The 15,918-nt window shown below is 39.9% G+C and overlaps 1 protein-coding gene across 1 annotated transcript in view; it reads right to left on the bottom strand.

Annotated features, from left to right (window-relative positions):
- Nucleotides 1-3,773: 3,773 nt before the first annotated feature.
- PRIM1 (DNA primase subunit 1) overlaps nt 3,774-15,918 on the bottom strand; it is an 18,213-nt gene continuing 6,068 nt past the window's right edge. The window contains exons 3-13 of the mRNA XM_004700541.3: nt 14,477-14,583; nt 14,335-14,408; nt 13,394-13,530; nt 12,956-13,014; nt 12,033-12,142; nt 11,392-11,483; nt 11,095-11,236; nt 9,505-9,574; nt 8,953-9,035; nt 6,184-6,282; nt 3,774-4,551 (exon numbers count right to left, since the gene is read on the bottom strand). Coding sequence (XP_004700598.1) covers nt 4,532-4,551; nt 6,184-6,282; nt 8,953-9,035; nt 9,505-9,574; nt 11,095-11,236; nt 11,392-11,483; nt 12,033-12,142; nt 12,956-13,014; nt 13,394-13,530; nt 14,335-14,408; nt 14,477-14,583 — 993 coding nt within the window. The 3' untranslated portion in view covers nt 3,774-4,531. The remainder of the gene's footprint in view (nt 4,552-6,183; nt 6,283-8,952; nt 9,036-9,504; nt 9,575-11,094; nt 11,237-11,391; nt 11,484-12,032; nt 12,143-12,955; nt 13,015-13,393; nt 13,531-14,334; nt 14,409-14,476; nt 14,584-15,918) is intronic.

Raw genomic sequence — 15,918 nt, 5'->3', positions numbered from 1 at the left:
CCCCCGCCAGGCCGCCCGTTCGTCTCCGAGCCGGTCCTTCTGGGAACTGAGAGCCCTGCCATGGGGGTTTTGAATTGCAGACTGCGGAGCGAAGCCGGACGCGTAACGACGGCACTAAGCCGCCAGAAGCCCTTTGCACATCGAGAGGCATAATCTAGGCTGCTCCTAACTCCCGACTGGGTGAAGCCAGTCTCTGGCATTCGCTGTTCCAAGAACCAACTCGCTAGTAATGATTGATTGGTTTCACACCATTAGGTTAAGTGACCTAGATTCGTCTCCAAATGATTTTTGAAACCCACGATGTATAATCTCCAATTACTTTATTTTTGAATGGCAACGATGTGTTTTCTAAGGATCTCCGCTGACAATAGGTGAAACCAGCCTATTCATGTCACGATAGTTTGGTTTGAACATAGCAACACAGTAATTCTTCACCTGATAAATCGAGATTCCCCTCCCAAGGAAAAAACATAGGCACAGAACAGGAATACTTTTTGCCTGTTTTGGGAACTTCTTCCATTTTCCGGAACTCATTAATTTTAGGGGCTCAGTACCCACTTTAAGAACCCATGCTTTATTCAGGAGTCTGGAAAAACAGTGGGTAAAATCAGTGTTTTACAAATGAAAAGGTTGGTGGGTGGTGACTCCCACACTTAATCCTACAAAAGATTTCACCAGATTGAAAAAAAATTAATATTCAAGCATCATTTCCCATACATCAGTTGTATCAAGCACATTTGTACATTGTTGCCATCATTCATTTCTGGACATTTACTTCCTATTCAGCCCTTGTTATCAGCTCTTTTGTCCCTCCCCACCCCTTGATGTTATAATTTTCATCTTACATGGACTGCTACCTCCCTTTCCCCATGGTTTCTGTTGTTCGTCCCCTTGGAGGGGTATGTGTGGTTGTGTCCGTCATTGCAATCAGTTCCCCCTTCCTCCTCTCCCCACCCTCCTGGTATAGCTACTCGTTATGTTCTGTGTGGCGTGAGCGCTATCTGTATCTGTGCACATGCTCCTGTCTAACCTGCAGTGAAAGGCAGTACTGGGATCATGGTAGTGAGATGTAAAAGCTAAGACACAGAATAAAGGTGGAATTGAGACAAAGAACATGAGGTTAAGAGAGGCTTTATTAGGGTAGGGAAAGAGCTCCCTGGAGGGGGAGAGCAGAGAGAGGGACAGGAGCATCTTGAGCTCCAGGGCAGGTTCCAAGAACCGAGTTAGGTCAGGGAAATCTCACCTGTTGGTGGGGCAGTGGGATATTTATAGGATGTGGATCAGGGAAATATGCAGAGGTGAAGAAAGCTGATGGTGCTTGTGCTGATAAGCGGGGAGGCTTTCTGGTGCTGCAGTTGCAGTCTGAGTGTTTCAAGGACCAACTTCTTGGAATGTTGCGGAAGAGGCTGCAAAGTCCAGCTCTGGTCTTCGGAGGTTGGCGTGGGGAGAAGGGGCCCGCACAGTCCAGCAGCTATTTTCTGAGGGCTGGGGAAAGGTGCTGCACAGGCCAGACCCAGCTCAGACAGGTAGTGGGGTGGTGGTGTGAGGACGCCTCAAGGAACCAGAATATTGTGTGTTTCATCGGTGCTTTATTGTGCCCTGATTGACTCATCCCTTCCCTGTGACCCCTCTGGGAGGGGATGTTTTGTACCTGGGTTACCTAAACCAGCTAAAAAGATCTGATTTAATTGTTTTAAGATGTTTGTGGATGCCTTTCGAAGCAGTGAAAATTCACAGTACTCTGAATACTACTTTAGAATTTCTGAGTTTATTCCTAGGGAAGTGAGGATTAAGACGAATGAATTTGGATTGAGATAGTGCAGTTTACCAGAAATGGGACATTCTGATATTCTCGAGATGTTGTTGGCTGCAGCCGTGGATTTCAACTTAGTGACACCCTGTGCCAGAGTACTGTCCCGGGGGTTTTCTTGACTTTCTTCTTAATGTGAGGCTGGTGCAGCGTTTTGTTCCATTCCGTGAGTCAGAAAATGAACAACTGCCAGAGTGGATGGTTTCCTAGGGACCCTACTTAGGGTTTCTAAGGCTGCCAATCTCTATAGGTGTAGACACCCTCATCTTTGTCTTGTGAAGCGGCTGGTGGGTTTGTAGCATCAACCTGTGGATAGAACCCAATACTTAGCTCACCGCACCACCAGGTCCCGTTCTTTTCACGAGGTGATATTGTGGCATGATTAAGAAGCCAGGTTTCTTCAGCGTCTTTTAACTCTCCCCTCTCCCAGTAAGTCCACTTGCTTTCAGAAGAAAGGGACAGAAAGTCAATGAACCTTTTAGACAAATACAGGTATAACTTCGTTTTATAGCACTCAGCTTTTATTGTGCTTAGCAGATACGGCACTTTTTTTTTTCAAGTCCAAGGTTTGTGGCAACCGTGTTGAGATTGGCACCATTTTGCCAACAGCATGTACTCACTTCGGGTCTGTCTGTCACATTTTGATGATTCTCACAGTACTTCAAACTTTCATAATACTACTGGACACTAATCAACTCTCCGCCCACTGCCAGAGTTGATTCAGACTAATAGTGACTCTTATAATGCTATTGTACAAGTAACAGACTATAGTATAGTGTAAGCATATTTTTATTTTGTAGAGAACAAAAAAATATATGTGTGACTCGCCTTTACTTCAGTACTCAATTTTCCACAGTGGTCCAGGGCAGCAAGTTTGGGTTTCAGTTTACGCCTGTAACACAACTTTAGACCATTTCCTTTCTGTCCCCATCATGCTGACTTAAAAAACTGTTGTAACGTCTCACTATGGAAGCACATGCTTACTTTTTCTTTGGAGTTTGTTAGACATGGGGCAAATCTGCACACAGAAGTCCTATTTGTGTATAATTGTAATTGTTTCATGCTGTTGTGCATTGGGTCTTTATGAGTCGGAATGGACTTGAAGACGCCCAACACCAGCCTAATTATAAAACATCAATGACCTGACAAATTGGAAAAGGGAAATCGAGTCTCTAACCACGTTTCTGTTCTCTTTAAAACCTAAACACTGACTCTTTTTCCTGAGCACAATGTGTTCTGTAATTAATTTTACGGGCTACTACACTAGCTTTTATCCAAGGGCTTTAATGTGAAAGCATTAAAATAGTTTCATGGTTGACTTAGTTGCAAAACCCTAGTGGGAGTTTACAACAACTCTAGTTGAAAGCATAACCCTAGGCTTTCCAGTGCATTTGGAGTTCTTAAGATGGACCAGTAAGTCTTTAGTAATTACTTGCATTCATTTCTAACTGACCCACCTTTTCTAAAACCTGAATACTGAAACTCACTCAGTGCTGTAACTTTACAGGAAGCTTCATTTTCCTTCCATGGAGAGGCTGGTGGTTTCCAACTGCTGACCTTGTGGTTAGCAGCCCAACACATAACCACAAATGCAGAGTGAATAGCTTTTCAAATACTGAAAGAAAAAAAGAATTACAAGAGAAGGAAATGCAAAAAGCATTTTTACAAGTTTACAAGTCTGTTTAATGGAGTCTATTTGACATAAGTCAAAAGATAAAGAAGACAAAAAGACCGTGTGAGCAAAATGAAAGGAAAAAACAAAGAAGAACCCTTTGCTCACAACCCAGGAACGTATTAACTTGAAGGCCTGCTTTTCTTTCTTAGAAGGTGAATGCCAGTCAGAATGACTGCTTTGTTTAGATTGCTTGTCAATAGGCAAGAGACACCTGACACTTACTCCATAAAACCAAACATGAAAGACATGGAAGTTCAAAAGTTGAGTAAATGAGAAACAACAGCCGGACACTTTCACAAAGACAGCGGGCTTTATGTTGGTGGGGTTGGTTATTTTTCTCTAAGCTACTTTTCTTTACATGAAGTAGACCAGTTGCTTTCTGAGAGAAGTTAAAAGCTACAAATACTGATAGTCTAAAGGACATCATCCTAGATCCTAACACCGTTAATCTGATAATTGATCTCTTGACATGTTGGTAGGTTTAGATGTTCTAAGTGATTAAAAAAAAAAAAAGGGCAGTGGGGTATGGCCTAATCAATAAAAAATCAGTGAGCAAAATTTAGATGTGTTGGATTACATGTCAGATATAATTAACTCAACTGTCTGAAACATCAGGACAAAGCCTTCCCTTGCCCAGAAATCTGAAGCGGTATTTAGTGGGCTGAGATGCAAGCGTTGGGCATATTTCCCCTCCCTTACTGCTATATATGGCACCTGGGAGAACTGAGTATCTGTCAAAGGAATATTGGAATTATCTTTGTAAGAGAAGACTTCAAAAACTTCGTGGACCAACTCCATTATTTTCCGTATGAACTTTTTGAAGCCCCCTCATAGAATATTTAAATTTACAAATCTTATTTGAAATGCAACCATTGCTTCTTCTAGGAACCTGGACACTCTTTTCAACACAATCGCTTCTCAAGAAAATGAAGTGTTGCTTCTATGAAGATGCACGAGTGGTTCCGCCATATGTATTAAATGGCTCGGAGAAGTAGTTGATGCTTGGATGAAGGTAGAAGACTGCACCTGTTTTAGGGGAGTTATCTTCAGAAATCTTTCTGTAAATCTAAAATGGAATAGAATTTTATCAAAGGATAGTAAAGGAAAGAAAACACAGATTTATTTTCACATCCTGATTTGCTGAATGCTTCCACTACATTCGTATCATGCAGAAAAACTTGCTTTCACATTGCTGAAGCCCACGTCAGACTTGGCTTTAGTACTAAACAATGATTATGAAGGACTGTGAGCTGGAATGACAGCTCTAGCAAGGCTTTCTAAGTTCAAAGTCATCACTACTCATTCAATGAGCACATCACAGTTACCATCAAGTTGGTTCTGGCTCATGTGTGGTAGTTTTCATGGTAATGACCTTTCAGCAGCAGATTGCCAAACCTTTCTTCTGAGGTGCTTCCAGGTGAACTCGAAGAAGAGCTTACCCATTTGCACCACTTGGGGGGCACACTCAGTAAGCACATAGGATGGAGCTTCAAAATGCTCATGAAAAAGTGGAATTAAAAGAATGTATTTTTTCCAAACTTTTGAAGCCCATTTGTATTTGAGTGGTAATAGGATTTAAGCATTATCTACTACTTAAGCCATTAAACATGTAATTAAAAAAAAAAAAGTTGAGAGAATCTTTGAATTTGTATAACAGTGCCACAGTTTTCTTAAGGTGTTCATGAACTTTTGCTGATTTTTGTCCTCCTTTTGGCTTATACACCCAAGTCCCTCACATTCAAAGAACTCTTCCTTGGACCTTCCTATCTTAGTTACTGTGTACAACCGGGTTTTATCACTTCATTACTACATCGAACACTTGAACATCTCTTTGAAACCTTCCCCTTGCTTCGGTGCCATTTAAAAAAAATCTTTATTTTTTGACATTTTTTCATCATTCCACTTATAAGCCTCAGGATGGTTTCAGCATTTATACCTTTCACAGATCTTTGATGCTACTGTCTACAATCACTCAACTGGTATCCTGGCTGTGCTCTCGTCCCTACCGCTCACCAGACGTACAATTGCAAAGTTGATCTTACTACGAGAAAGCTAGTCACGGTACTCTTTTTCTCACAAACTTTCAGTGGCTTTCCTGCTCCAACTGAATTAAGCCCCAACTCCCAAGTCTGGAATTTAAAGCCATCTAATGGTGCTATTTGGTGGCCTCCAGAGCAAACGGATCACATTTCTGCCTCTAGGGCTTTGCTCCTGCTAGTCCTTTTAGAATGAACACTCTCTTTCCCATTCTGGACCTTTATTTCATTAATTTTTGCTTATGGCAATCCTACACTTACATAAAGGCATGGTATCTGGCATTGGGAATTAGAATTCTTACAGCATTTCACTTAGAAAAGTTCAAATACCACTTGTTTCTGTTGAAGGCTTCTCAGATTCCCTCAGTCAGATACTATCTTTTTCTTAGCATTCTTTATTTTGTACCAGGCTAGTAACTTCTTAAGGCATCGTATGGAGTTAGTCAATATAACTCATCTCCGTTCCTATCCCTGATCTTGAATGAATATGTGTTGAACTGAATTAGGGGACCTCAATTTTCATAAACATTAAGGATATAAAAGAAATCAGTAATTTGTTTGGGGACAGCAGACTAGAGTCCCCAAACAGTTCACTTGCTGGATACTTTAAACTACCCCTGCTAACATCCAGACAGATAAAGGGAGAGGCCATAGGGTCTTACCACTCTTCTTGAGAAGTTCTCCTTTTCGGGATTTATCCAGTTTCTCAAGAAACTGCTCAAAAACTTTCACATAGGGAGCTAGACTGGTCTTCTTATAATCTAAGTTAGGAAGAACATACATTATAGTTAGCATTTTGGCAGCGAGAACAACAGGCAAACATAATCTTCAAGTTTCTTATAAGAATTTTCTAGAGAGGGGGAAGAGACGGAAAAAAGGAGCTGACACCAAGGGTCCAATAGAAAGTAAATGTTTAGAAAATAATGATGGCAACATATGTACAAATAGGCTCGATCCAATTGATGTATGGATTAAGAGCTGTAAGAGCCCCCAATAGAATGATCTTTTAATTTTTTTTTTTACAAAAAGGAATTTTCTAGAAAGTGTTGCCCAGTGAAAATGTTGTTGACCCAGAGACCCTCTGTACAATAGAGCGGACACTGCCTGGTGCTCCACTCTCCTCACAATCGCTCTGTCCTGCAGCCACAGTGTCAGTCCATTTCCCCGAGGGGCTTCCTCTTTTTCACGGATCTACTTCACCCAACAGGATGTCCTTTCCCAGGGACTGGACTCTCCTGATAAAAATGTCCAAAGTACAGGAGACAAAGTCTCCTCATCTTGGCTTCTAAGGCGCACCCTGGCTGTACTTCCAAGACAGATTTGTGTGTTCCTCTGGCAGTCCATGGTACTTTCACGATTCTTCACCAACACCAGAGTTCAACGCACCAGTTCTTCTGAAGTCTTCTATATAAATTGTCCAGCTTTCACATGCATATGAGGTGATTAGAAATATTCTAGTTTGGGTCACACGTATCTTAGTCCTCAAAGTGACACGCTCACTCTTCAACACTTTAAAGAGGTCTTGTGCAGCTGATTTGCCCAATGCAGTGCTCTAGTTCAGTGGGTCTTAACCTTCCTAATGCCGTGACCCTTTAATATAGTTCCTCATGTTGTGGTGAACCCCACTGTAAAATTATTTTCATCGCCACTTCATAACTCTAATTTTGCTACTGTAATGATTCAGGCAACCCCTGTGAAAGGGTCGTTTAACCCCCAAAGGGGTTGCGACCCACAGGTTGAGAACCGCTGCTCTATTTGATTTCTTGACCGCTGCTTCCATGAGCATTAATAGGTATAACACTAGAAACACATAATATATTCTTATAGGCATATGAAAAAATAAAAAAGCTGGTAAAATTAATTTTAATAACATATTTTATTTGTAAAATATTACCACTTTAATGCACAGGGAAAATATTGCAGTATTTTGTATTCTCTTTTTTTTGGGACACCAAGTCTTTGGAACCCTATGTGTATTTGGAACTTAAAGCACATCTCAATTCAGATGTCAACAAACACTTGATCTGCATTTAGATACATTTTTTAAAAAGTAGGTTTACACACTTGTTGTAAACAAAGTTGTTCCAAACATACTTAAAAACTTTCCAATAACTGAATTGAGAATCAACTTTAAAATTTAAATGAATTAAAATAAAAACTTTAGCTTTAATATCTTATTATCTGAAGATGTTATAGTTGTTTTTAAATAGGGTTTTTTGGTTCTTTTCATTGTTTTCTCCAAATTTCTTTTTCCAGTTTATTTTGATCTGTCTTCTTTTAAATTTTATTGTAATCATTTCACAAACATTAATAGTGGAATGTACTACGTTTAGATATTGTTAGAAGTGGCATAGAATAAGCAAGAATTGAGCCATTGGCCTGCGATCTTCCTGCTTCCCAATTCACCTTTCTGTCTCATCACCATGCAGCTATGTAAGAAGTCTCTGGCTAGCATTGGACACATGGACTTAAATTGGACCGGGCTGGGATACCTCCTAGATAAGATTACTTTTTGATATAAAAGCTCTTTCTTATACATAAAAGTATGTCATTGGTTTTGTTTCTCTAGATAATCTGCCTGACACATCAGACCAGCCACATTTCAAGTGCTCAGAAGTCACATGTGGTTCACGACTACCATACCGGGCAGTTATATACCATAATGTTATAGGTATATAGCATTTCTATCATCATTGCAAGTCCTTTGGATACTTTTGCTACAGAATGTTGGGCATTCAAGATTTTACTTCCACTATCAGGAAGAGTTACACATTTGTCAGCTCCTTCAAAATCTTGATCCTAGACTTCAATCACGGTTAGACTGATTTATCGTAAACCCCTCTGTATACCTCATAGACAACTCACTGCCATGGACTCATAGTGACCCTGTAAGATAGGGTAGAATGGCCTCTGTGGGGTTTTGATACTGTAACTCTTTATGGGAGTAGAAAAAATCTCCTCTTTCTCATGGAGCAGCAGGTCATTTCAAACTACTGTCCAAGCGGTTTTAACAGCTCAACACATAACCACCAGGGCTTCTCATTATAGTCAAAGCAAAAGCAAAAGCACGGCTAACATAGTAATTAGGAAATAGTTGTTAAATCTAAGAGATTGTGAAACTTAAACACCACCACCAACTGATACTTTTATCTTACAATACAGACTCCTGCATTTAGAAGTTGATCAGTAACCAACTTTTTACGTAATCAGTAACCAACAAAATCAGCATACAATGAGTTGGACTGACTTTATGGCACCTCCCGGCCATGTAATAAAAGAGCGAAACGCTGCTACATTATTTGTTACAGAGCAGGATAGACATTGATACATTGTGAGCTGAGCCCAAGGGAAATGAATTAATTACCAGAGTGACAGACAGACATCTATATAAAATGTCTGAAGTAAAGTGAGACTTCAATATCTTAACCGACCTCTGGTTCTAGGTCTGACATCAGATTCAGCTTCATTTTCCTCTTCATTGGTGGGAATGATGTCTAATTCACGACAGATGGAGCTACAAATATCAGAACAGGAGAAACTTAACATTGCTTTTTAACACCATTACTCAATGAGAGTAACATTATGAGAGCAACATTAATACCACAAGATTGTCCGCAAAAAAAAAAAATCATGGTCAAATAATTTTGGAATAGTTTATTGTAAATTTTTGGGAGTTTCCCATGCGTATTAGCATATTAAAGATGAAAAACCTTGCAGTAGTACAAACTTTTAAGGCAGCAGCTCCTAAATTAATTTGGCCTGAAAACCCTTTTCGTGCTTAACAACTACAGCTGAGACACTTTGTGTTCCGTGAACTCACAAGGAAATGCTGCTTTACTGGGGTACTCCTCCTATAACCTCAGAGCAAAGTTTCCACAACTAAACAGACTTTCTATACAACTACTTCCCTGGAAGGGATCTAAATCCAATCTACTTCTATTCAGAGCAACAATCACGAACAATCTTAATGATTCAGAACGTACCTTATGGTTGGAACGGCAAATGGATCAAACTGATCCACCTTTTGTACATCAATAGGGACAGAAATACGACCTGGAAGAACCAAAAGTTATAAATTGGTGACAGTGGGAAAGAAATCATTAGTCTTGTTTCTACAAGTTAGTTTTGGTTACTAAGCTTTTACCTAATGTTTTGAAAAGTTAATATTAAAGCACTTTCACATTAGCGATACTTATTTCTCTTTAAAAGCAACAAAACAAACAAACAAAGAGGTGTTAAAGACTCCTATGGCTCTTATCATTACTTTCACTTCTATGGCTCTTCTATTCCTAATATCCTCCCATATTTTAAGTTCAGAACAATACGATATTTAGTGCGTCCTGAAAATTGAACAAAATTGATGGAAATAGTTCTTTACATCAACTTGGTTTATTTGCAGAGATCAAAACACACTCTACAGGTTGGGCATCTTTAGAAAGCATTTTGAAAATAAAATAGACAAGCCTTAATTACCCTTTTACAATATCCTCACCTGGTACACAATATAAATCCATCACATCTTAAAAATGATATAATGATTCTAAAGGCTGCCAGGTGAGCACGAAGTAAAATAATGAAGGGAATTGGGAGTGTTTGTTTGCAGAGAGAAAAAACACTGGTCAGCTCAATATGAGTGGACAGGCATGTAATCAAAATGCACACACTTCGGAGTGACAAGCACCAAAACCTCGAGTCTAAGAATAAATGAAGTCTTAGGATTAGATATTTAGAAATACTATGCTTCATACCAAAAGAAGCTAAACACACATCACTGATAGAGGGGCTATGTAAATAAATGTATGTATTGGCTATTACAGAAGGCATAGGGTTATTATCGTTTACTAAAAGAGACTAGTAGTTTTGAGAGAACTGGATTTATGCCAAACACTTTTCTAAACTTTTACATTCGATATTAACAATAATATGTTAAAGTAAGTATTACCATTACATTAATTTTTATAATGAGAAAACTGAGGATTAGAGAGGTGAACCAATTTGCCTAAAGTACCAAAGTGAGCAAGTGACAAGGCTGGATTGTTTACACAAACGAGGACAACTATACACTTTTCTATTCTGTTCTCTGGCTGGCTGGAGTTAGTTTTTATTAGGGGTTCATACAACTCTTATCACAATCCATACGTACATCAATTGTGTAAAGCACTTCAAAATTTATTTTAAAGCTCATTTTGGTCTGCTGAATCATCTTTAGGAGACATGTAAAAGGGTAAAGCTAAAATGACTGAACTCTCTTCCTAGCTCTGACTGTTTTATCATGGCGACCAAGTCTTTTCCCGTGTACATGGAAGTCTTCTCATGTGTACACGAGAACTATCAGACTGGATTTCTAAGGTCCTCTTGAACCCTTCATGCACCACACAGCATCAGCTCACGGGGAACATACTTAATAGTGGCAACTGATGTGTCACTATTTAATTGACTGGGTAAAAAATGATTCAGAGTAATTCTTTACCCTGTCCTATCTCGGAGATCAGACGTATTCACACATGACAGTATACATGCTAAAACAAGAACAACTTTCATTGTTCTCTGTCTTTACTTTCTTTACATAGTACCTGTTTTGGGATGAACACTAAAGGGGCTCTTCAGTAAATGATTGATTCCTTTGCTGACGTTGATATCCAGCCGTGGGAAGCAGTACTGGAGCATGATCTCCCACTCCAGCCAGCAACCATGTTTTTCATTTTTGTTGGTATTCTAAAAAGAAACGTAAGTCCAGCATGAGGATTAGAAGGAATTTTTGAGGATTTCTTTAAAGGTTAAAAAGCAACCTTTGACTATGTTTAACTTACTGTGCGAAACAATCAGGCATTGCACTGCTATATCTTAATATACATTTCAGGGGTGCTTACCTGATATTGACTGGCTGATTTCTTCAAATGTTCCCAACGCTGAAGTGAACTGTGGCACGTCTGGAAGCGTTCTTGAAGTTCACCATTCATTGGTAACAGGTCTTTAAGGAACACACACATTCAAGGCAAGCCGGTGAACAACCTAGCTTTCGGTATGCATTACCACAAGAATAGCTAAGGCTTATAACTACTTAGAAAGTAACTATTAATGTTCTCCAAAGAAAAAATGTCAAACAATTATAGCCACAAAAATATCCTATGTGGAGATATGAAAGAGAATGCAAAAATTAAGTTTAATGTAAAAGCTTCTCTGTACATACTTTAACAAAATGATTCAGCAACTTTTTTTAATAGTTTTTTTAAATTTTATTTTTATTTCCAGCAACTTTTAAATAGCTGTTAATGTTAATTTCCCAAATGAGGAAATTGATTTGGGAAAGGGCTTGATTTTTTTATTGGATTCCATTCATGGAAAAATGAAATTAAAATTGGAGAATGGAATTTTTACATGACCTTTTCGAAGCTCCTTTGTGTAAGAAGGGTGTGTAAAAAAGATGATGTTTTCAGGAACGAGCTTATGGGGATATGCAGGCAGAACAAAGATAATTAGCTCACATGTATATGGTCCTGGGAAAGGATATTTTCAGGAACAAGTGCTAGAACCTTATCCCAGCTTGCTTTATTTTCAAGAATATCTTGACCAATCAAGGCATAGTCTTCAAAGTATTTTTTGATTATGCTTACAGATCTTCTGTAGGAAGAGAACTCATGACATTACAAACAGTTAATACGGATATAAATGACATTTATGGTTAATGACATTACAAACAGTTAATACGGATATAAAGCAGCCAGCCCACAATAACAATACAAAGGGGCTTCAAAACATTCATGAAAAAAACGTCATTATATTTTCATTCCACTTTTCAGTGAACTTTCTGAAGCCCCTTCATACGTAAGTAAGTGGTACAACATGGGAGATAGTCTGAAGTTTCTACTCTCGAATTGCTTGCTTTAACATCTGACAATGATAAAGCACTCTGCACACATTATTCCTCACATTTACTGATGCATTTACGTCCACTTTGCCACGTCTTGTGAGTTAGGTGGGGCAGCTCTTGTTCTCTCCAGGATGCAGAGAAGGAAACGCACCGGTATTTTACAATGAAGTTGAGTGAGCAACAGAACAGAGGCTCTTGCTCTCAACCCAAAGCTCTTTTCACCCGTCCCGAGAAGTAGTACGTTCAGTGGAAACAGTCTCGGGATTCAGGCAGACCAGGACTAAATCCTGTCCTCTGTGCCAAGCAAGTGTCTCTCTGACACTTCATTTTCCTGAGCTGTACATGGAGATCTCATCATGTTCCCCATCAGGCTGGTAGGAAGACCAATGAGAATATTTACATAACCTCGATCATCAACAATACAGTGCAAGACAGGCACTCAATTACATGAACTATTACTACTGTAAAATGAGGCCTCTGCAGGGAAAATTGATAGCAGGGTATTTCTAAAAGACTGTTCGGGTAAATCTGACACAACTCAAATTGGGTCTTTCCCAACGGACCTGATGAAAGGGTGGATTTTTTCGCCGAGATGAACTTTCTTTTTGACATCTGCACCACCCTGAAAAATAAGCCATCAAATAAGCAAACACCAATAACTTTGTATCACATGAGCTTCCTATAACATCAAATAATTTAAAAAATGTACTTAAAGGATTCTATGCGAAAATATATATAAATGCAAAGATATTGATTAAATTGTCAAAGTCTGGAAGCATGGACGTTATATTAGAGTCTCAATACCGGTAACTTTCTCTGTTTATTTGACATAATTGTTAGAGGAAAGTCAATGAATCTTCCTTTTGCCACAAACAATGCCTATCACAAAATATCAGCTATTTAAAAGCATGTAGCTGCTACAAGATTAGTTGATCTATTAGTAAAAGGCTCTATTCTGGATATCTGACAAAGGATGCAAATTCTCATGAAGGCGATCTTACCTTTACAAGACTCAAATACTCAACTATTCCAGAACGCACCGCAGACGATAACTTTCTCACTGATTCATCACAGACCCAACAGTGAACACCTCTCCGTCCAGAATACACCCAGAGACGATGCTTAAATCCAAAGTCCTCTGAGGAGGAAAAGAATAGGTCTTACAACAAATGGACAAAGTCCTGGCTCCCACTTAGTTCTCTCCTCCGGTCCTCACCCATCCTGCTCTCTGCTAAGAACTTCATGCCTCCCCAGCACCTCCTCTCTCCCACGTCAATTACCCGTTTACCTTTAAAGACTCGTTCTCAAAACTAGAAAACTCACTGCCATGGAGTTGATGCTGACTCATAGTGACCCTAGATACGTTTCTGAGGCTGTCCATCGTTAAGTGAGCAAATCGCCTCAGCTTTCTCCCCTGGCACAGCTGGTGGGTTTGAGGGTACCCAACCTTGAAGCGAGCAGTCCACACTTACCCAACAATGCCACTAGGGCTCTTAAATATTCCTTCAGTCGAAGGAATCTCAAAAGAGCTAGTATATTTAAAGTGTTTAGAAGCATGCCGGGCACAAAGTAAACCCCTATATGAGTTAGTGATCATGATCACAATCACCGTTCAGGGAAGCCTTTTCTGACCCGGTGTGTGCACACCTGCTGCTCCGTATGACTTTACACCACTGTAATCCTCAATTTTCAAAAACGTGCCTCCTACTTAGACTGAGTGACTTCCCTCGTCAAGAATAGTACCTACCACTACTGAGTACCCAGCTCAACAAAGGGCTGATTAAAAACACAAAAAACCACACTGGCGTGTTCAACAGCTTTATCTTTCATTTCCCTATCCTATGTTTCAAGGAAACGCATTAGAAACGTATAAGATTAGAAATGGGCATAGAGGAAAACGGATTCTTGCATCTGACTGCACTCAGACACTGCTGATACTTGCCCTTCAGTGCTCTGTCGATGATGTGGATGGCCATTGTCATGAGGGTCCAGCACTTAGAACATATGTCTGCAGAACTGGAGCAGAGGTATCGTTATTCCCCGGCAGTGCTATCACCCACCCAACCCCGGGACCAGGCGCTTACCTACAACATCGCCTCACATCGTCATAGTCGGTCATGTCAATGTCAAACACCAGTTCTTTTTCCTGAGCCTGGAAAGCTCCCAGCTTCACTGTATTGTGCTGACTGGGCTGCAGACACAAGATATGGAGCTGTTTCTGTAGGCGCTACCATGCTGCTAACTCTATTTTCAACCCGCACAAAGAGAAACAAAGAAACTCCAATGCCAAGTCTTTGTCAGTTACGAAGTTCATTAATTTAGATCCCATATGCCAAGTGCTGATGACAGTTTGACTTTTAGCTCCTTAAAATAAGGTCTGATAACTACATATCCACCATAAGCACAAGGTTAAGCCAGAAAACATTCCTACTACAGTTCCAGTTCATAAGTACATGGGCTTATTTGTTTATTTTTAAAAAGTGTTTATGTCTCTGAGATTGGTGGATGGTTTTGGACTACTCTCAGTGACACACTTGTCTTGATTTCAGTATACCTTAAAACAAAGAAACAAAAAATCCCAAAACCCTTTGTGTCATCGGAAAAAAAAGATTTTGAGGTCAGGGCTATTTTTAAAAAAACTCAAGCGGACATTTCCCCAAATCAGTGAAGCCTTGCAACAAGTCTCTGGGAATGCTGCCCCAAACCAAAGTTTTCAGATGGACCAAGCATCTCAAGGAAGGCGGGGAAGACCTCAGAGATGAGCCGAGAGAAGGAAGGCCGTCAACCTTGGGAAAGAAGAGATTGTGCCCAACGCCTCGAAACTGATGGAGGAATTGCCATGAACCCGATAGCTGTGGGCATCGGCTCTCACAGGGTCTGGCACTGTCATGGTTTTACTGGTGCCAGAGTGTTGCACAGAGATCAGCGAGCTCGAGGGACTGATCTGTTAGTCAGTCTTTGAAGCAAGAGTGATGGTAATGAGCACCATTTTGGGGGAACGAATAACCAAGGATGAGACTTAGGATTTACTACATGAACAAGAAATCAAGCTCCAATCAATTCAAGGCAGAGAGGTCACCACAGAGGATTGGGGTGACTGTTTTGGGATTCCAAAGAGTAATCTTTTTTTTAAAAATCATTTTATTGGGGGCTCCTATAACACTTATAATCCATACATCCATCGTCAAGCACATTTGTACATTTGTTGACATCATTTTCAAAACATTTGCTTTCTACTTGAGCTCTTGATATCAGCTTCTCATTTTTTTACCCCCTCCCTCATGAACCCTTGACGATTTATAAATTATTTCATAATGTCTTACACTGACTGATGTCTCCCTTTACCCACTTTCTGTTGTCCATCCCCCCTTTCTCCCCACACCTCCCCCCTACCCTCCTGGTATGGCCACTCCCAATATTGGTCCTGAGAGGTTTATCTGTCCTGTGTTCCCAGCTCTGATCTGTACCAGTGTACATCCTCTGGTCTAGCCAGATTTGTAAGGTAGAATTGGGGTCATGATAGTGG

The sequence above is a fragment of the Echinops telfairi genome, unplaced genomic scaffold (genome assembly GCF_000313985.2).
Source record: "Echinops telfairi isolate 266 unplaced genomic scaffold, ASM31398v2 ScPeMD7_2;HRSCAF=8, whole genome shotgun sequence".
Classification (NCBI taxonomy): domain Eukaryota; kingdom Metazoa; phylum Chordata; class Mammalia; order Afrosoricida; family Tenrecidae; genus Echinops; species Echinops telfairi.
Note: the sequence above shows the minus strand (reverse complement) of the source record. Positions and strands in the feature narration are given on the sequence as shown.